The 18909-nt window shown below is 43.3% G+C and overlaps 1 protein-coding gene across 1 annotated transcript; it reads left to right on the top strand.

Annotated features, from left to right (window-relative positions):
- The first annotated feature begins 6 nt into the window (after window positions 1-6).
- Window positions 7-17355, top strand: NUFIP1 (nuclear FMR1 interacting protein 1). The gene is made up of 10 exons (XM_032226496.1): window positions 7-210; window positions 2055-2146; window positions 5000-5104; window positions 5665-5727; window positions 6439-6515; window positions 7639-7731; window positions 8705-8958; window positions 12148-12282; window positions 13638-13882; window positions 16801-17355. The coding sequence occupies exons 1-10, from the start codon at window positions 75-77 to the stop codon at window positions 17104-17106; spliced, it is 1506 nt and encodes a 501-aa protein (XP_032082387.1). The 5' UTR covers window positions 7-74; the 3' UTR covers window positions 17107-17355.
- The last annotated feature ends 1554 nt before the right edge of the window (window positions 17356-18909 follow it).

The following is an 18909-nucleotide window of genomic DNA, read 5'->3' as shown; positions in this document are numbered from 1 at the left end:
CCACGGTCGCTGCGCCGGAAGTGACGCGGTCGCCGAGGAGACGGAGTCGCACGTGTGGCCCAGCAAGGAAAAACATGGACGTTTGGTATCATCATCCACCGCCGCCGCCGCCGCCTCAGTTTCCAGCCTGGGGCGCCGCCGGGCACTGGCCGCCGGGACGCCCCGGGCCCTGGCACTGGGCCCCGCCCCAGCCCCCTCCGCCACGCCCAGGTGGGTTTCAGCAGGCCCGAAAGTCCCCGGGCTGGAAGACGTTTCCCATCAGCCCCCTCGAGGGTCTCCCTCACAGGGCGGTTGTTGCTGCGGCTGCGGAGGGAGGGAGAGAAGTTGGGGGAAGCCGGTCTGAGGGCGGCCAAGGGGAGCCGGAATCCAGGCTCTGTTATTAATAATACTGTAATGGGCGGATCTCTACATTCGGCTCCTTCCCTCTTTTGCTCCTCGAATCCCCCGTTTTTATTGGGATTTTTACTGTGGTTTGGGTGTTTGTGTGCGCTTGGGATATGCTATTGCGGTGTGTATATGTCTATAAAACACAAAAATATACATATACATACACACACACACACCTATATCCTTGACCACTATATCTATATACACCATATAATATATCACAAATATATCTATATACACTGTGTGTGTGTATATATACACACACATATATCCACATATACACTATATATCAATATATCTATCATTGTCTGTCTATATGACCAATATATCTATATACACTACATAATATACCACAAATATACACACTATATGTGTGTATGTGTTTTGTGTCACAACCCCTGGTATGCCCAAATATGGGAGGAAGCAAACTGCTTCCTTTCTCTGTCTATTGGCTCATCACAAGAGACCATCCAGACAGAAAGCCGTTATTTTTACTGTTGCCTTTGTAACATTGTCAGCACAAATGCAACACATATGTACATACATACATACATACATGCATACACACACCACACACATATACATACATATATATATACACTATATATCAATATATCTATCATCTATATCTATGACCACTATATCTATATACACTATATAGCATACCACAAATATATCTCTATACACTATATATGTGTGGGTGTGTATATACACATACACACAGATACATACACAGTGGTGAGATTCAAATTTTTTTACTACTGGTTTTATGGGCGTGGCTTGTGGGCATGGCAGGGGAAGGATACTGCAAAATCCCCATTCCCTCCCGATCAGCTGGGACTCAGGAGGCAAAGAATAGATGGGGGCGGGGCCAGCCAGAGGTGGAATTTGCCGGTTCTCTGAACTACTCAAAATTTCCTCTACTGGTTCTCCAGAACTGGTTAGAACCTGCTGAATACCGCCTCCCTCCCTCTCTCTCTCTCTCTCTCTCTCTCTCTCTCTCTCTCTCTCTCTCTCCCTCCCTCCCTCCCTCCCTCCCTCCCTCCCTCTCTCTCTCTCTCTCTCTCTCTCTCTCTCTCACACACACACACACACACACACACGATAGCATATCCCATAAACAAATCACAGTAATATCTCCCTCCCCCCCCCCAAAAAAATATGGGATTTAAGTAAAAGATGGGGAGAGAAGAAAGGAGCAAAATGTAGAGAGAAGAGATGGGATCAGCCCATCAAGAACTATTACAACTATTGTTACAGTATGAATAATAAGAGTCTGTGTATGGATTCTGGCTTTGCTTGGAATATGCATGTACCATATATATGTATAACACACATGCGTGCATTCACATCCCCACACATATAAAATCACAGTAAAACTACAGGCTACGACTCAAAGACAGGAAGCAGAATGTACAGAGGAAGATGGGAATCTGCTATCTATCCATCCATATATCATCCATCTATTTTTTTTATTTTCAATGTTGTAAGTTCCTCAGAGTTGCCTAGCCGCCAGATGAGCAGCAAACAAATTTTAATGCATCCTTGATGAGAAAGTTGAGTTTATACTAAGGGTTTACGGTGCTTTCCTTTCCTGAAGAGAATTGCATTTATGTTTCTATTCTATTTCTATTTATTTATTTTGTAACCCTTAATTCCAACTGAAGGCAGGCATCCTCATTTTGGTGAAGACTGGCAGGTGAAACAAACCGGATTGCCACAAGCTGGAGCCTGTCAAGGCAGGAAACACAAACAGAAGGTATTTAATTGCAAGTTGAGAGCAAATTGTATGGAGCCACTTTGGTTTCTATTTCTGATTTCAACAAAAGGAACACAGACGTTTTCATAAGCATGCTGTAGACAGAAAGAGCCCTCTGGGTGCGTTGGTTAGAAGTTTGATCCTGACCAGCTCAAGGTTGACTTAGCCTTCCATCCTTCCGGGTAAAACGAGCACCCAGATTGTTGGGGTCAAGTTGCTGACTCTGTAAACGGCTTAGAGAGGGCTGTAAAGCACCGTGAAGTGGTACATAAATCTCAGTGCTATTGCTATTAAGATGTTTGGTACAATTACTATCTCAGTTTTGAAGTTCTTAGCGTTGTGGACATAGGAACAAAATTGTACGTGGAAGAGCCGAGGTGGCGCAGTGGTTAGGGTGCAGTACTGCAGGCCACTTCAGCTTACTGTTATCTGCAGTTCGGCGGTTCTAATCTCACCGGCTCAAGGTTGACTCAGCCTTCCATCCTTCCGAGGTGGGTGAAATTAGGACCCAGACTGTGGGGGGCGATAGGTTGACTCTGTAAACCGCTTAGAGAGGGCTGAAAGCCCTAGGAAGCGGTATATAAGTCTAACTGCTATTGCTATTGCTAAACGCTCTTTTGTTATGAAAAAAAGAACTTACTTCGCAGGTTCATCTAGGACAGTGGTTCCCAACCTTTTTTTTGGCTATGCCCCAACTAAGCATCTCTAAAATCCTGATGCCCCCTCTTGTGATATATAATTACTGTTCAAAAAGTGAACTCCTACTCACACGGAGGAAGCCTAAAAGGCCATTAACTTGGTTTTAAAAAGGTTCCAAAGAATATGGCATCCATGAAAGAGAAAAATAAAAAGAATAAAAGACAGTAGAAGTACTGAGGAACTTAAAAAAATAATAGTATGAAGGGAGATGGAAAAAACAGCAAATAAAGTTTCAAAACATATAATGGAGAACTGAAATGCCTCAATATAAAATAATTTTAATGAAAGCTTTTTCTGTAATACTTTGATTATGATACATATTAAAATAAAGTACCTAACAAATTCAAAATACAACTTGAGCTCATCTCAAGATCATATTTACAACAAAATCCTATGCATGTCTACTCCTAAGTAAGTACCATCCTCTCCAATGGGGCTTACTCCCAGGAAAATGTTGTAGGATGGCAGCTTTAGTCTACTTAAGCTAGTGAGATCCTTGTGCTTGATGCCTGCTGCAGAGAGATTTTATATTAGGCTCCAATTTAGTCAGCTTCATTCTCAAGTCTCCTCATTCAGTGATATCCAGTCGATTTATTTTCTTCAGTAGCAAATCATTTACAGCACTAAAGCCACATTCCGCTAAATATGAAGATGGAAACAGTGGGATTTAATTCATCAGTTACCGGTAATTGAATTACTTGATTTATATACCACCAATGTGATGGAAAAGAATATTCGAGATGGCTTGCAATTTTAAACCACAAACATTAGTAGAGAAGTACGAAGTATTGGATCTCACAGAGGAAGACAACTTGGCTCCTGTGAACAGCCCAGTAGCAAATTCCTTTCCAGTTGTGATTCTTGGTTCACATTTAACACCGAAAGTTTGTTAAAGTGAAACCAGGCCCTGCTTTAATTTCTCCTCCTGTCTCCCGAGATGGGCGTGAATAATCCTAGGAATATAAATGAACCTCGTTCTGTTTGTACATCGGGGACTAAACTATTTGTCCTTGTGTTTGGTTGTTTTGATAACAAATCGCCCATTCATCATAAAAGGAACAAATTGCGTTGGGCACACACCCTTTCCTTCAAGGATGGCTGCAAGAAGATTGAAGCTTTTTCTTTATGCTTTGATTAGCTGCGGATAGGTACTTTGTCCAAATGCTAAACCATACTTAATTTTAACAATGCATTCTTTAAAACAAACTAGTTTCACAGGTCATAAATTGGAATTTGTTTTGTTTTGCTGAAACAGTTCAGATGGGGGCACTTTTATTATAGGAGTGAGCAAAGCAGAAAAGGAAGCAAAAGATGAGAGCCAGTTTGATCTAGTGGTTAAGGTGCAAGACTAGAAAATGGGAGACTGAGAATTCTAGTCCCAAAAGGTGGGTAAAATGAGGACCCAGATTGTTGTTGGGGGCAATATGCTGACTCTGTAAACCGCTTAGAGAGGGCTTAAAGCCCTATGAAGCGGTATATAAGTCTAACTGCTATTGCTAAAAGGCAACTGGGTGACTTTGGGCCAGTTCCTCTCTCTTAGCCCAATCCAGTCCACAGAGTAGTTGTCGTGGGGAAAACAGGAAAGAGCAAAGTGTGTGTTGGACATCTTCGCTGTCTTGAGTTATTTATAAAAATAGTAAAAGCAGGATACAAATGAGTACATAAAAAATAAAAGATTCTAGACCAGTGGTAGTCAACCTGGTCCCTACCGCCCACTGGTGGGCGTTCCAGCTTTCAGTGGTTAAATGCAGCACTGCAGGCTACTTCAGCTGACTGCAGTTCTGCAGTTCGGCTGTTCAAATCTCACTGGCTCAAGGTTGACTCAGCCCTCCATCCTTCCGAGGGTAAAATGAGGACCCGGATTGTTGTTGGGGGCAATATGCTGACTCTGTAAACCGCTTAGAGAGGGCTGAAAGCCCTATGAAGCGGTAGATAAATCTAACTGCTATTGCTATTGCTATGCTGCCTGAATGGCACTTTCGTAAGGTCACATTTAATGGCTAGTAACATTTGTTCAACTTCCGTACAAGCCGTCCTTTGGGCAGATCTGTGGTGCCTGAGATGGCATGTTGTTATTTTTTTTAAATTCATTGTAAAGGCCCTTGAAGTCAGTCCAACAATTCATCATTAACGCCTCTTTTCTTTTTTTTATAGAACAAGAAGAGAAAAGAACCTGTTTTTACCCATTACTGCGATACGTGCGACCGTGGCTTTAAAAACAAGGAGAAATATGAGGAACACACCGCTCAGCACAAGCAGGTGTGTGTGTGATAATAGCTGCAGGCAGCATTAGTTAGATAAATTATTGAATAATCATGGAGTCTTAACTTTTCAAAGCTGGCATGGAAGCTTGAAACAAGCCCGTTCCACCCATAAGCACTGCAAGCCAGGATGTCTCAACTGGTCAGTCCTACCACAGTTTGGGTGATAATTTTCCATTCAGCCGAAAAAGGAAAACCCTGTTCCAGAAATGACATTTGGGATCCCAGCTAACCTCAGTCAGTTACTTCTGGTTTCCGTAGAATTGTTGCTACATAAGAGAGAGATTCCTGAAGTGACCTGCACTTACGTAGTTTGAAAATTAAAATGTATTATGGTCTTTAATGTCAAGATTTTAGAAGAAGGGTTGTTGCAGATATCTCAGTTAAGCTGGGATTAAGCAGCAAGCTTCCCTGGAATTAGAGAATTAATTCAATTTTGAAAAATAGAGAAGAAGGAGCGGTGAGGATGCAGGAGGAATAAAGTGGGGGGGAGGAAGGAATCAAATTAATTTCAACGTGTGAGTTGCTAAACTGATTTGAATGTCTGTGTTCTTTCAGTGCACTGAAGAGGGCTGTAACTTTAGAGCACATGAGAAACTGGTTCAGATCCATTGGAGAAATGTACGTATTTGCCTGCTTTCCTAAGAGTTTTCTTCTGAATTTTTCTATCTTACACATCTTGGGGTTTTTTGGAATTTGACCGCCATGGCTGCAAACGTTTGTTAAACAGTTACAGCGAATAAACAGCAGAACACTTTTATGGAGCTGTTTTTGAAGGCTATGGAATGATCTTTAGGTATTACGAAATGTATGGCCCAGTCTTGAGGCTGATTGCATACAGAAAGTCCTCAACTTAAGACTGCAATTGAGCGCACAATTTCTGTTGTTAAGGGAGAAATTTGTTAAGGGAGATTTGTCCCATTTTACGACCTTTCTTGGTACAGTTGTTAAGTGAATCACGAAAGTTGTTAAGTTAGAAACCTGATGGTTAGTGAATCTGGCTTCCCCATTGACTTTGCTTGTCGGAAGGTCGCAAAAGAGGAATCACACTGCAACCGTCACAAATAGGAATCCGTTGACAAGCCCCGTTTTTTTTTTTTTAATTTTGAGTTTTAAAAAAATAACTTTTTTTACTTATTTAGCTTGAGCAATGCTCCATAAGGGATTGAACTGCTTTCCATCACTGTGGACGAGAGAAACACAGTAGAAACTGGAATCATTTTCTCTGATCTTATTTTAACCCAGTTTTTTGGGGGGTTTTGCAAATAATTTTAAAAGAGTCGCACATTTCCGAATGCTTTGAGGTGTCTTTGTTTGTGTCTTCCTCCTCAGATGCATTCTCCTGGTGCCAAGAGGATCAAACTAGATACGCCAGATGAAATTGCAAAGTGGAGAGAAGAGAGGAAAAAGTGAGCAGGCCTTAGTCGGTAACAATACAAATGCTGGCTTATTAATAGCAGAAGAGGAGGGTGGGTGGGGTTACCCCCACCCCGCACCCCCAAACATCTCTTGGTGCCGTCTCTGTTCCTGCATCTCTGAGGATGAAAAATTTTAATTTGCAGGATTGATTTATTCCCCCTCCCCCCCCCCAAGCAATCGCAGTTAGTTTAAGTTTTAATAGATTTGTATGCCGCCCAATCCCGGAGAATTCCGGGCGGCTTACATAAAAATAGTTTAAAAACAAATACAAAAAAGTTAAAAATACAAAACAACAGATTAAAAAAGAACACAACATACACTCGATGTTAATGGTGCTGAAGTTCAATCAGAGATCAGCAAGTAAGTTAGATCTCAACTTACGACCAGAACTGAGTCCAAAATTCCCATTGCTAAGAGAGACAGTTGTTAAGTGAGCCTTGCTCCGTTTTACCACCTTCCTTGCCACCCTTGTTAAGTGAATCACTGCAGTTGTTCAGTTAGTGGCACGGTTGTTAAGAGAATCTGGCTCCCCCGTTCACTTGGGCTTGTCGGAAGGTGGCAAAAGGGAATCACGTGACCCCGGGAGACTGACACCGTCATAAATGCGAGTCAGTTTTTCAAACTTGGTTGTGTGACTCAATCTTTTAGCTGTGTTAGGAAAAAACAGCCACACTGCCTCCTGAACCTCCCTGAACGGGAGAAAGTAACTGCTTTTAACAGGTGTTCGTTAAATCAACTTTTCCCTTCAAATGGTACCAAATTGCCAATAAAAACTTGTGAAAAGTAAATAAGTACATCCGTACCAGTCAGTTGCCAACCGTCAGAATTTTGCTCCTGTGAACACGGGGAAGCTGCCACAGTCAGAAATGTAAAAAACAGTCATAAGTTTTATTTTTTTTCCAGCATTGTTGTAACTTCAAATGGTCACTATACGAACCGTTGTAAGTCGAGGACTCTGTAATACAGGAAAGCTATCCCAATTAGGGTTGTGATGAGCCCCCAAAATGAATGAATGGATGTAGCTGTTTGATTGATGGTGAGGCTGAGAGCCAAACTTATTGAGCGCTTCATTGTCCTAAATGCTAACTCAGCCTCTTCTGCGTCTCGCTGTAGAAATTTCCCGACTTTGGCAAATATTGAAAAGAAGAAAGCGTTAAAGGTGGAAAAAGAATGTCGGGGAGAAGTGCTGACAACTTTACAATTTGGGTAAGGCTTCTTGTAACCGCTTGGCTCTTAATCAACTGAATAAACCAGCTTTTCATCTTTTTGAGGTTTTGTGGCCTATTTTTTGAACACTTGGGTAACGTGGGAAGCATCATTTCAAAATGGCTGTTGTTGGGGGGGGGGTACAGCTGTTCTCCGGATGGGTGCAGGTAGATCCCTTTAAAGCCCACTCTAGAACCACAGCTTCCACTTTTAAAGATTCGTGGTCGCTGCCAGAAATCGGCTAAAGGAGAGTAGAGCCTCACTCTTCATTCTGGGACAGGAAAATCTGTCACCGTTCTTCCGGATTGAGCATTTCTCAAATTCTTTGATTTTTGGCTAGAACTGTGAATGGACAGTGAGGAGGCTGGGGAGGGACATGGGCCAGTCCCAGAGGCTGGGGAAGGCTCTGATGAGGGCACTGTGTGGGAGGCAGAGAGGGGGCCAGAGCCCTATGCCAGTTATCAGCTGCCTTCAGAGTCAGACATCAGTGTGGCAGACAAACAGCTGGAGTCTGTTCCCAGTGTGTGGATGCGCAGAGCTGCCAGATGAAAGGAACAGCTAAAGAACAGGGGTCAACTTGGGAGGAAGGCCACAGGTGGACAGTGAATGGCCCCTCCCAGAGGAAATAAAAGAGGAGCGAAAGGGGAGTGGAGTTTGCAGGAGACAATTACTTCGCTTAATTGGTTCGTGACTCTCCGAGACTCCTGGCCAAGTTTTGCAGATATCGTCCTGGCAGCTCTCCAAGCCAGAGAAGGTCTGTGACTGTAAATCCTCCCTTGAAAGATGTTGCTGGATGTGAATGAGCAGAATTCACAGGAAATTAATAAAAGGGTTTTTTTTGTCAGGACAAGGAGCTTGCTTCAGGCTCTTGGGAGGTAAAAAATCAAGGATCTGGGTGTTTGTGAAGGATGGTATTTGTGCATCTCACAATTAAACCAAGAAGTGGCCTGGAACAAACCGTTCTCTCTTTCAGCAAGATGAAGGGAATGTGGAAACCTCCAAACGAAGGTTCTAGGCAGCAAGGAAACGCACAACGGAGAACAAATTGGCGCGGGAATAAATCTAGGAACGTTGCTAACAACAAAGGTGTCCCACTGAACGCTTCGACTGGGACCAGTTCAGACAACCATGAAGCTGAGGAGAAACTTAGAAGAAAACCTTGCGAAGATGCAGAAAACTCCATGACGGATAAAGACCCCCTGAGCCTTCTGGCCAGCAGCGATCCTGGTAAGATGCTTCTCTTGGTTTTTATTTACAGTTAGTTAAGCAACAACAGAAGAAATTGTGTTTTCTTTCACTAATTAAAAAAAAACCTTGCCCATTTTTGCGTATTTTACTTTTTTTAAAAAACAACGATGCACATTGTTGATTTGCGCAATGAATTGGAGAGAAGCTTCTTTTAGAAGGTTGGGCTCCGAATTTAAGAGAAATTCAGTTTTAAGGAAGGGCAGCAGGAGAGATTTGGGACTTGAGGTAGCCGCGTGGGATTGGTAGCAATGAGGAAAAGGAAGTAACCCGCCTGAATGAATTCTCCTAAGAGAGATCGAAATAGCTCAGTGAGGGCGAACCTTTTATCCACCGGGTGCCCAATCTGTATGCGCGCACGCCCAAACTGAAAGGTGCATGTGTGCGAATGTGCATGTGTTGAAAGAAGTGTCCTTCTGAGTTCAGCTCCAAGTGGGGAAAAAGACACTAGAGGAGGCTGCTTGGAAAGATGGTTTATTGTTGGACAGGGCCACATGGCTTGAGCCCTGGACAGAAAAGGGGATCACATGCTTCAATGTTGGTGGAGAAGAAGAGAAGGGCTGAGGGAGGGGCTTGCTAGGCTTTTTATACCCTGTTTAGTCCCACCTCTCTGTTTCCTGTTCCTGTGTAAGAAATGTATTCTGACTGGTTGTCAGACTCCCATGGTGCCATACAGGGGGCTACTCTCTAGGCTGTTTTGAATCCAGGTATAGATGAGTTCTCAGATGCCATGTGGAGAGTTGAGTAATATCCCTTCCCCCAGCAGTGGAGAAGTCTTTATTATGTAAAGTGGGCTAGCCTGGCCTTCTCAATGGCCCATTGACAAAGTGGGGATGGGCAGCAAGCTACAGGCAACTATTCTGTCTTTTAAAGCATGTTTGTTACTTTTCACATCCAGAGAAATATTCTTGTCTTTTCAATATTTCCTAGGATATTTCATTTTTCTGGGAGAGGGTTGGATGAACTTCCCACACATGCATGCACAGACATGTGCGCATCTGCAGCAGAGACCCAAAGGCTGGCAGGAGGCAGGGCATCCCAACACCGGCAGTGTGGCAAGAGGTCAGATTTTTTTTCTTTTGGGAGCTTCTGTTTCAACGTTTGCAGGGAAACAGAAACTCACGAAAGAAACGCCACGGAGATCTGACCTGGGGGGGACGGCGCATGTGCCAGCAGAGAGGGCACGTGCCATAAGTTCACCTACATGGAAATAGCTCATGGTGTTGGGACCCTGATTTAAAGGGAGACCATGTGACTAAACTAACCCATCATCGTAAGAAAGTTTGTTGGGGTTAATAGAAGAAGAATTGGTTGGATAGTCCCAAAGGTGCCTTATTTTTTTCAAGAGGCAACTGGATTTTCTGGGTTTTTTTCTTTGAAGAAGTTTCGCTTCTCGCCCAAAGAAGCTTCTTCAGCTCTGACAGGATGATGGGAATGGTGCTACTTACCATCCATAAATCTCTCCATGGTAGTGGATCTGAGTACTTGAGAGACCGCCTCCTGCCGATTACCTCCCTTCGACCGATTAGATCGCACAGATTAGGCCTCCTCCGAGTTCCATCCGCCAGTCAGTGCCGACTGGCGACTACGCGGAGGAGAGCCTTTTCAGTAGCAGCTCCGACCCTTTGGAACGATCTCCCCGTGGAGATTCGCACCCTCACCACCGTCCAGACCTTCCGCACAGCCCTTAAGACCTGGCTATCCCGTCGGGCCTGGGGATAAAGATTTTAATGCGCCCCACCCGAATGTTGAATGAATGTTGTGTTTTATAGTTTTATTTTTATTTATGCACTGTCTTATGTTTTTGTTTTGCACCCCCCTTCCCATGTATTGTAAGCCGCCCTGAGTCCCCTCAGGGAAAAGGGCGGCCTATAAATCATAAATAAAATAAATAAATAAAAAATAAATGGAAGGATTTATATTCCTTGCAGACAGCTGGTCATTTGTATTCTTCTGTAGAGTCATTGAGGCCACTTGGTTGTTTCCCTGTGCCCTCAGGGCCACACCCAAATGGGCGTGGAGCCTTTTTTGGAACTGCTGAAAGGACTGTGTTGCAGATTGGAGATAGATGATTCCCTCCCGCTCTGTTGAGAGAGGACTGTTCAATTTTAACATAGATGGTGTCTTCGACCCCTCTTTCAAATCAGGGATCCTCTCGGTCCAAAATGTGGACTTTTGCGGTCTTCATTTGCACGACTCACGAGATCCTGAAGATATAGATAAACCTCCAAGTGCTTCAATGACTCTCTCAAAGGATGCAAACGGCCAGCTGTCTGCAAGGAGTATAAATCCTTCCCTTCCCCACCATCCAGTCACAGCTGAAGAAGCTTCTGGGATGAGAAGCGAAATGTCTTCAAAAGAAAAAACAAGAAAGTCCAGTTGCCTCCTGAAAAAAAAAGCCGCTTTGGGACAAGCAGCAACTGGATGATGGAGAATCTACATAGACCATTCATTTGATAAATCAAAATTGTTTGACAGCTAAAAAAGCCAGGGGGGATCCTGATGATTGTCCTGCAGAAGAGAGAATTTCACAGCTACAGTTAAGGAAATCTACAGGAACGATCTTAATAATCTAATAGAAACAAGGCTTACTTTTTAAATAACAAATTATTTAACAATATTTATAAGCAACCCCAGTTGGGGGCTGCATGATGATGGCATTGTATTTAGAGAGAAGTTATTCCACAGTTTGGTTTTTATTCATTTTTTAAAAGTGTTTTAACCCGTAGTAAGGTCACCTGTTATCGAATGTTGTTATCACATCCTGCATTCCTACAGGAAAGGTGGTGTCATCACACCCTTTTTATAAGCCTGTGTATGATTTCCAGAGGGTATGTAACTCTCAGTGCGTCTTGAGGTTTTGCTGCGTTCCTTTGGCGAGGACCCAGTTTCGGCCCATAGAAGATTCTTTGCCCTGTCCATCTCAAAGCTCTTCGTTCATGATTTCAGTGGGCATTTCCACTCCCCTCAACATGTCCAGCCCTTGGGCCTTTCCAGAAAAATCCCAAAGCCTCTACTCTCCTGCCACTCCATTTTATTTGTCTCCTCTTTATTTTTGTAAATAAAATCCGTGTGTGTGTGTGCGCGCTTTTTGCCAAGGTGTTGCCTTCACTTGCTTACCATTCACATGTCAAACAAAGCCGTCAATAAATATTATCTGTCTCTTCCCAGAATCCGACAAAGAGGCGGGAACTCCCAAAGATCAAGCTTTGGAGGCTACTGTGGTTCCGAAACAGCTGACCTCGGCCCTCAGCTCGCTGGTGGTGAACTACGGCAGCTTGTCCGAAAGCGAGAGTGAACAGGACGGTAAGCGCATTGAGCTCCCTTCCATCCATCCTGGGTGTTTACGGAAGAAGGCGAAATAAAAAGAAGTGGGAAATGTGCCCAATGTTGTTAGGGACAGGATGCTGACTCTGTAGACCGCTTAGAGAGAGCTGTAAAAGCATTGTAAAGCGGTATATAAGTCTAAGGGGCTATTGCTATTGCTATAAAAACATTCCCTCTGCCAGGAGTTCAATCCTGACTGGCTCAAGGTTGACTCGTCCCTCCCGTGGTGGGTCAAATGAGGACCCGCATTGTTGTGGGGGCAAGAGGCTGACTCTGTAAACCGCTTAGAGAGGGGCTGTAAAAGCACTGTAAAGCGGTATATAAGTCTAACGGCTATTGCAACCTTGAGCTACAAATATTCCCTTCTGTCGGTAGTTAATTTCATCTGCAGCAAGTAGCTAAAGATTGTTCATTTTAACATTGTTTCCCCTTTTTATAGGCAAGTAACAAATATCCACCTTATGCAGTCATACGCCTAAATTACAAAATATCTAAACTATAAAAACTAGGATACTTTACTTCCCCTTAAAAAAAATTTGGAGGACTGTTCACCTTAGTGCAGTGGTTCCCAAACTTGGCAACTTTAAGACTTGTGGACTTCAACTCCCAGAATTCTCCAGCCAGCTAGGAGGAATTCTGGGAGTTGAAGTCCACAAGTCTTAAAAGTTGCCAAGTTTGGGAACCACTGCCTTAGTGTGTCATTATGGATCCGTGAAGTAGGTTATACACCACTATAATGTCTGATCTGTGAAAACGACATATTCAGTCCAAAGTATTTTTTCATACTCTGCAAGCACGAGAGACTCGGGGAATTTACTGTGCCCCAAATGAATAGAGTTTGTTTAGCTGGTTTTAGATGAAGATTAGACTAATTTATGGAGCATATCAACTCCTACCATCCAATGCGGTGATTTAAAAAGAAAAAAAAGCAGATGGAAGTGACGGTTTTTGTGCTGTGATCAGTTTATGAATCAGTACTGTATGAAAAGTTATCTGAGCATAAAATAATTCTACATGAAGAAACTGTGTCTGATAGGTTTGCATAATATTCAGTTTCCAAGCTATGGATTTTAAACCTATAACAGGACACGTGTTAAATATAAAAGTTGATAAAATAGGATGCATGGATATCTTTGATTCCTACTTTTTCTAAGAAATACAAGTAAGTTGGCTTTTAATTTTTTGATAGCCTGTGTTAACTACAACAGCAGTAACTTGGTCCATTCGATGCAAATCAAACCTGCACTATAATGCTCATAATTTGATATCTTTTCACAGCTGTTTGGTATTTTGAGCCCTTGCATATTAATTCATTGCTCAATCCTTTGTTTTAGAGCCCACCGCTCCCATAGCAAAGACCGTAACTGAAAACGATGACGCCATTCTCAGAACGATCCCTCAGTCTTCGCATAGCACTCAAAGCCGCGAGCACGAGACTCACCAAGAGACTCTCTCTAAGCCACGTAACGTGGCCACCTCAGGGAGATCAAAATCACACTCAAGGAACACGAGGAATCAGAAAAGGCAGAAGAAAATGTTCCCAGCATTGCAAGCTCATCATCCGACTTTGCTAGAAATGGTAAGAGAACTATTAGTTTTGGTGTTTTTTCTTTTTGAAAAAGTCCGTTTAGTGTCTGTCTGAAGTCACAACGGCACTGGAAAACAGTGGCTGTTTTTCACACTTACGACGGTTGAATAGAGTAGAGCAGAACAGAAGAGTTGGAAGGGACCTTGGAGGTCTTCTAGTCTAAGAAATAGTTGTCCAATCTCTTCTTAAAAACTTCTTTCTGTTTGAGAATCACAACTTCTGGTGGCAAGTTGTTCCACTGGTTAATTGTTCTAACTGTCAGGAAGTTTATTTTTATTGCAGCATCCCCATCGTCATGTGATCAGAATTCAGCCGCTTGGCAAAACTGATCCATATTTATGACGGTTGCAATGTCCTGGAGGGTCACATGATTGTAACAATTTCAATCATTTCAAGGCACTTTTAAGAATCCAGCTAGCCTGGAGTTTGGCAGAAATGTTATTTATTGGTTATTAAATGTGTTTGCTGTTCATTTTGCTGCAACGGCAATCACGCTCAGTAAGTTTTTTTAAAAAAATAGTGCATCTAGTTTTGGTCACCACATTACGAACAGAAGTTGAGACCTTAGAAAAAGTGCAAAGAAGAGTAAGTAAAATGATGAGAGGCCTGGAGACTAAAACACACGAAGAAGAGTTGCAGGATTTGGGTTTGGCCAGTCTAGAGAAAAGAAGGACTAGGGGGGGACGTAAGAGCAATATTGCAGTATTTGAGGGGCTGCCCCAAAGAAGAGGGGGACAACCTTTTCTGCAAACCGCCAGAAGGCAGGACAAGACGCAATGGATGGAAACTAACCAAGGAGAGAAGCAACTTGGAATTAAGGAGAAACTTCCTAACAGTGAGGACAATTAACCAGTGGAACAGCTTGCCTCTAGAAGGGGTGGGTGCTCCATCGCTGGAGGTTTTTTAAGAAGAGACTGGACAGTCGTTTGTCTGAAATGATACAGGGCCTCCTGCTTGAGCTGGGGGTTGGTCTAGAAGACCTCCAAGGTCCCTTCTATCTCTATTCTGATGGATTGGATCAGATGGAATCAGAACTTAGATCTTCTGAAAAGCACAGGCTTTACTTCAGCAATATTCCAATATATCAGAAGTAAAACGGGACCTATAGAAAGGTCTCTCTTCTTGAAATTTGGATTTTTGCAATCTTTAGCCCCAAATTCTTCCCTCAAACTATACCCTGCAAAACCAGATGGGGTTTTATCCAGTATATTCAGGCAGATTGATTGGTTTGGGCTGAGCACGTTGTGTTTATACAGCAAACTGCTTCCGAGCATGATATATATAAGTTTAGCTGCAAAGTTCAAAAATTTACTTTGTGGAAACCTGATAAACTCGAAATCTCTTGTTGACATTCCGTACCTTTTTAATGGCTGGGAAGCAGGTGACCAGCTTCCTTGCAGCCCTGCCTGTTCAGAGAAACCTCAGAAGGCTCTGGGCTGTGCCTCAGTTTACAAACTGGGCTATTCCAAACCAACGGCCTCAACTCAAGGTTTACTACATGCACAGCAGGAACAATAAATGGCAGAAAAAACAGCAGCTGCTGAAATGCATGAAAACACCGATTTCACCGATGTGTACAGGATGTTATGAGTAATTGAAAAAGTATGGAATAGTAAATGTCATACAGAACAAGTGGTCCTCAACTTCCAACACTTCTAGTAGTGGCCCTTCCAACTTAACAACGGCAGTGACTCACTTAACAACTGTGGGTCGTAAAATGGGGCAAAATGCAACTGTTTTCACTTAGCAATGGAAAATTTGGGCTCAGTTGTGGCCCTACCTACCTCTGTTTTGCACCATTGTCCCAAAGATGCTTTTTTCAGGAGGCAACTGGGCTGTCTTGTTTTTTTTTTTCCTTTTCTTTTGAAGACGTTTCACTTCTCCTCCAAGAAGCTTCTTCAGCTCTGACTGGATGGTGGGGAAGGGAAGGATTTTTACTCCTTGCAGACAGCTGGTCATTTGAATCCTTTTTAGAGGGTCGTCGAGGCCGCTCTTTGTGCAAATGTTTCCTGTAGTCTGCAATTTTTTCCTCTGGAAATCCATTCCTTAAACCCACATGATTCAAAGGGTTTTCATCCCAAATTGCAATCTGTAGAGATTCTCAGTCATCCCGGTTGTCCCAAAGGTGCTTTTTCAGGAAGCAAAGAAAAACCAAAAAAGTCCAGTTTCCTCCTGAAAAAGCATCTTTGGGACAACCGGGATGGCTGAGAATCTCTACAGACATTTAGTTTAGTTTAGTTTAGTTTAGTTTGTCTTGTATGCCGCCCACTCCCGAAGGACTCCGGGCGGCTCACAATAGACAAGGGAAGGGGGATAAATAGACAAAGACAACACTTTAAAAAAAAGGCAACATTCACAATTTCCGTGGGGCTGGATGTTTCACAAGCCCCCCGGCCTGCTGGAGCAGCCAGGACTTGGTGGCTTTGCGGAAGGCCAGGAGGGTAGTAAGGGTCCGGATCTCCACGGGGAGGTCATTCCAGAGGGCTGGAGCTGCAACAGAGAAGGCTCTCCCCCGGGGAGTCGCCAGCCGACATTGGCTGGCAGAGGGAATCCAGAGGAGACCTAACCTGTGAGATCTAATCGGTCTATGGGAGGTAATCGGCAGGAGACGGTCTCTCAGGTACCCAGGTCCGATGCCATGTAGGGCTTTATAGGTAATGACCAGCACCTTGAAGTGGGTCCGGAGACTAATGGGTAGCCAGTGCAGCTCGCGGAGGATAGGTGTAACTTGGGTGTACCTGGGTGTACCCACAATCGCTCGCGCGGCTGCGTTCTGGACTAACTGAAGTCTTCCAACACTCTTCAAGGGCAGCCCCATGTAGAGCGCATTTTTACAATGTTGTTTTAATCGAGCTTTTTGGAGACTAATATATATATATGCCTTCTATTTTTTTCTCCCTTCCACACAGCTTCTAGCAAAGGACATTCGGCACGAAAGGAACGTGATCCTGCAGTGTATCCGCTATATCTTGCAGAACGACGGCCTGGGATTTCATTTAGGAGGTCATTCAGACGCTCCATCGGACAGCCAGCCAACTCCTGAGCACGTACAGAGGTCTGCGGCGGATGAACCTCGCCAATTAACCAACCCTCTCAACTTTGACCCGAACAAAACACGACAGCACGAAGTATTTCGAAGCGAGGAAGTCTCTGCATTTCCTGCTGTGGATGAAGATATTTGGGAATCTACAGAGACCAATTCTGAAGACAACTAATCTCTCTCTTGGGTTTTTTTAACCTATGCGTGGGTGACCATTATCCATCCATCTTTGGGTGCTTGCGGAAACTCCTCAGACTGTCCATCGCACCCAAAGGATTTGCCTACGTTTAAATTAACTCTTTTTGATGAACAACTAAAACTCAGCTAGGCCTTGTGACGTTAACGATCTTGCAATATTGTCCTTCAGGGATTCATTTTTTACTTACTGTTAAGTGTGAATAAAAATCATATTAATTCTGTTTTATTCACCTTTTATGTCAGGGGTGGTCATAAGGTGTGCTCAAAAGTCAGAGTAGCAGCCACGTTGTAAGCTCTGCCTATATTTTACGGGCGTTGCCCTCGACATAACTTCTCTGCCCTGCTTTTAGAATTACCGACTTCCAAAATACCAGCAGTTTCACGTGACACTAAAAATCTTTTATCAGCAACAAACTTTACTTATTCAAAGAAAAACATATACAAGAGAAAGGCTTGGGAAACTACTTTTCTGTACTTTAGCCTGAAAATTAACAGGCACATTCTGCAAGTGGTTTGAGTTTTAACGTTTGTTGTCACTTTATTCTCATTCCTGTGATGGAAAATTTTCATCAGGGAACAAAAACAAGCAGTTAACTGTTTTATCTGCTCAGATTAGAGTGTGTTGATCAGGCAGTGTGTTCCCTGCCCACCCATTATGCTCTGGTTTTAAAGTTGCAACACATGCAATAAACTGTTTGGAATGAGAGTATGCAGGATAAGAAAATAAAAATGAACTTGGGTCCCCTCTTAAATATTTGGACAGAGATCTTCAAGACTATTCTGAGTGTGAAGGGTCTTGCATTTGAATAAAAGGCTGCCACAAATAATTCTAAACTGAGTGGGACATAACACAGCACATAAGGTTGAATTTTTGGGAGTTACTGCTGTACTTTGATGGTGTTTTTTTTTATAAATTGTGAATTTTTAGCTTGATATTCAGGGTACCTTTTGTAGAAAAATGGAAACAAACCTCAAGTGCCATCCAGTGTTTAAAGCACATGCACACATACACACACACGTGTGTGTGTGTGTGTGTAGGTCACACTCGTCATCTTCAGGCTGGTGCCTTTGGCTTCATGCTTGTGCGAGCAAAGCGTGATCGGAGCTGCCGTTTTTCTATAAATATAGGTGGGTGGGTGTGGAATGTGGCTTTGTTGCTTTAAAATTCTCCACAAACACAATATCAAGACAGCCTTCAACACTGACCAAAAAAATAGCCAACATCTTAAGAAACCCCAAAGACAAGATCCAGCTAGAAAACCAAGGAGTCTACGAAATACCATGCAAAATCTGCCCTGCCACATACATAGGACAAGCGACCAACTTTGTCCTTTATTCTTTCAACTAGTGTTTTAAAAAGGTAAAGCTGTAAAAAGGTAAAGCTGTCGTTTGGGAGTGGGGAGGGAGGGAGGAATCTCTTTTTCACCCTAATTATACATTTACATGAATCGGAAAGGGCTTAAAACCAGGAAAGAAGGTGATTGCTTTTGTTACTTGAAGTGTGTGCCATTTTTTCCTTTTCTGCTCCCAGATCTTCAAAGCAGCCATCCTGCTTGTAAAAGGGATCCAGGGAGGCTGAGGAACTCCAGGATTTCTTTATTAGTCAATTAGTCTCTTTTTTTGGGGGGGGGGGGAGGGGGGGGAAGGCTTTTTCCCAGAAAGTCTCCTGGGGCAACAGGTTCAAAGGAGAACAAGCCTTGCGCTGGCCTCCCCTTTTCCCATGCAAATCACCTTTCCTGGGCTTGCTAATAACACCTGTTTTCCCCTTTGCTCTCCCTGG

This window comes from Thamnophis elegans, chromosome 11 (assembly GCF_009769535.1).
Source record: "Thamnophis elegans isolate rThaEle1 chromosome 11, rThaEle1.pri, whole genome shotgun sequence".
Lineage (NCBI taxonomy): Eukaryota > Metazoa > Chordata > Lepidosauria > Squamata > Colubridae > Thamnophis > Thamnophis elegans.
This window is presented reverse-complemented; position numbering and strand designations above follow the sequence as displayed.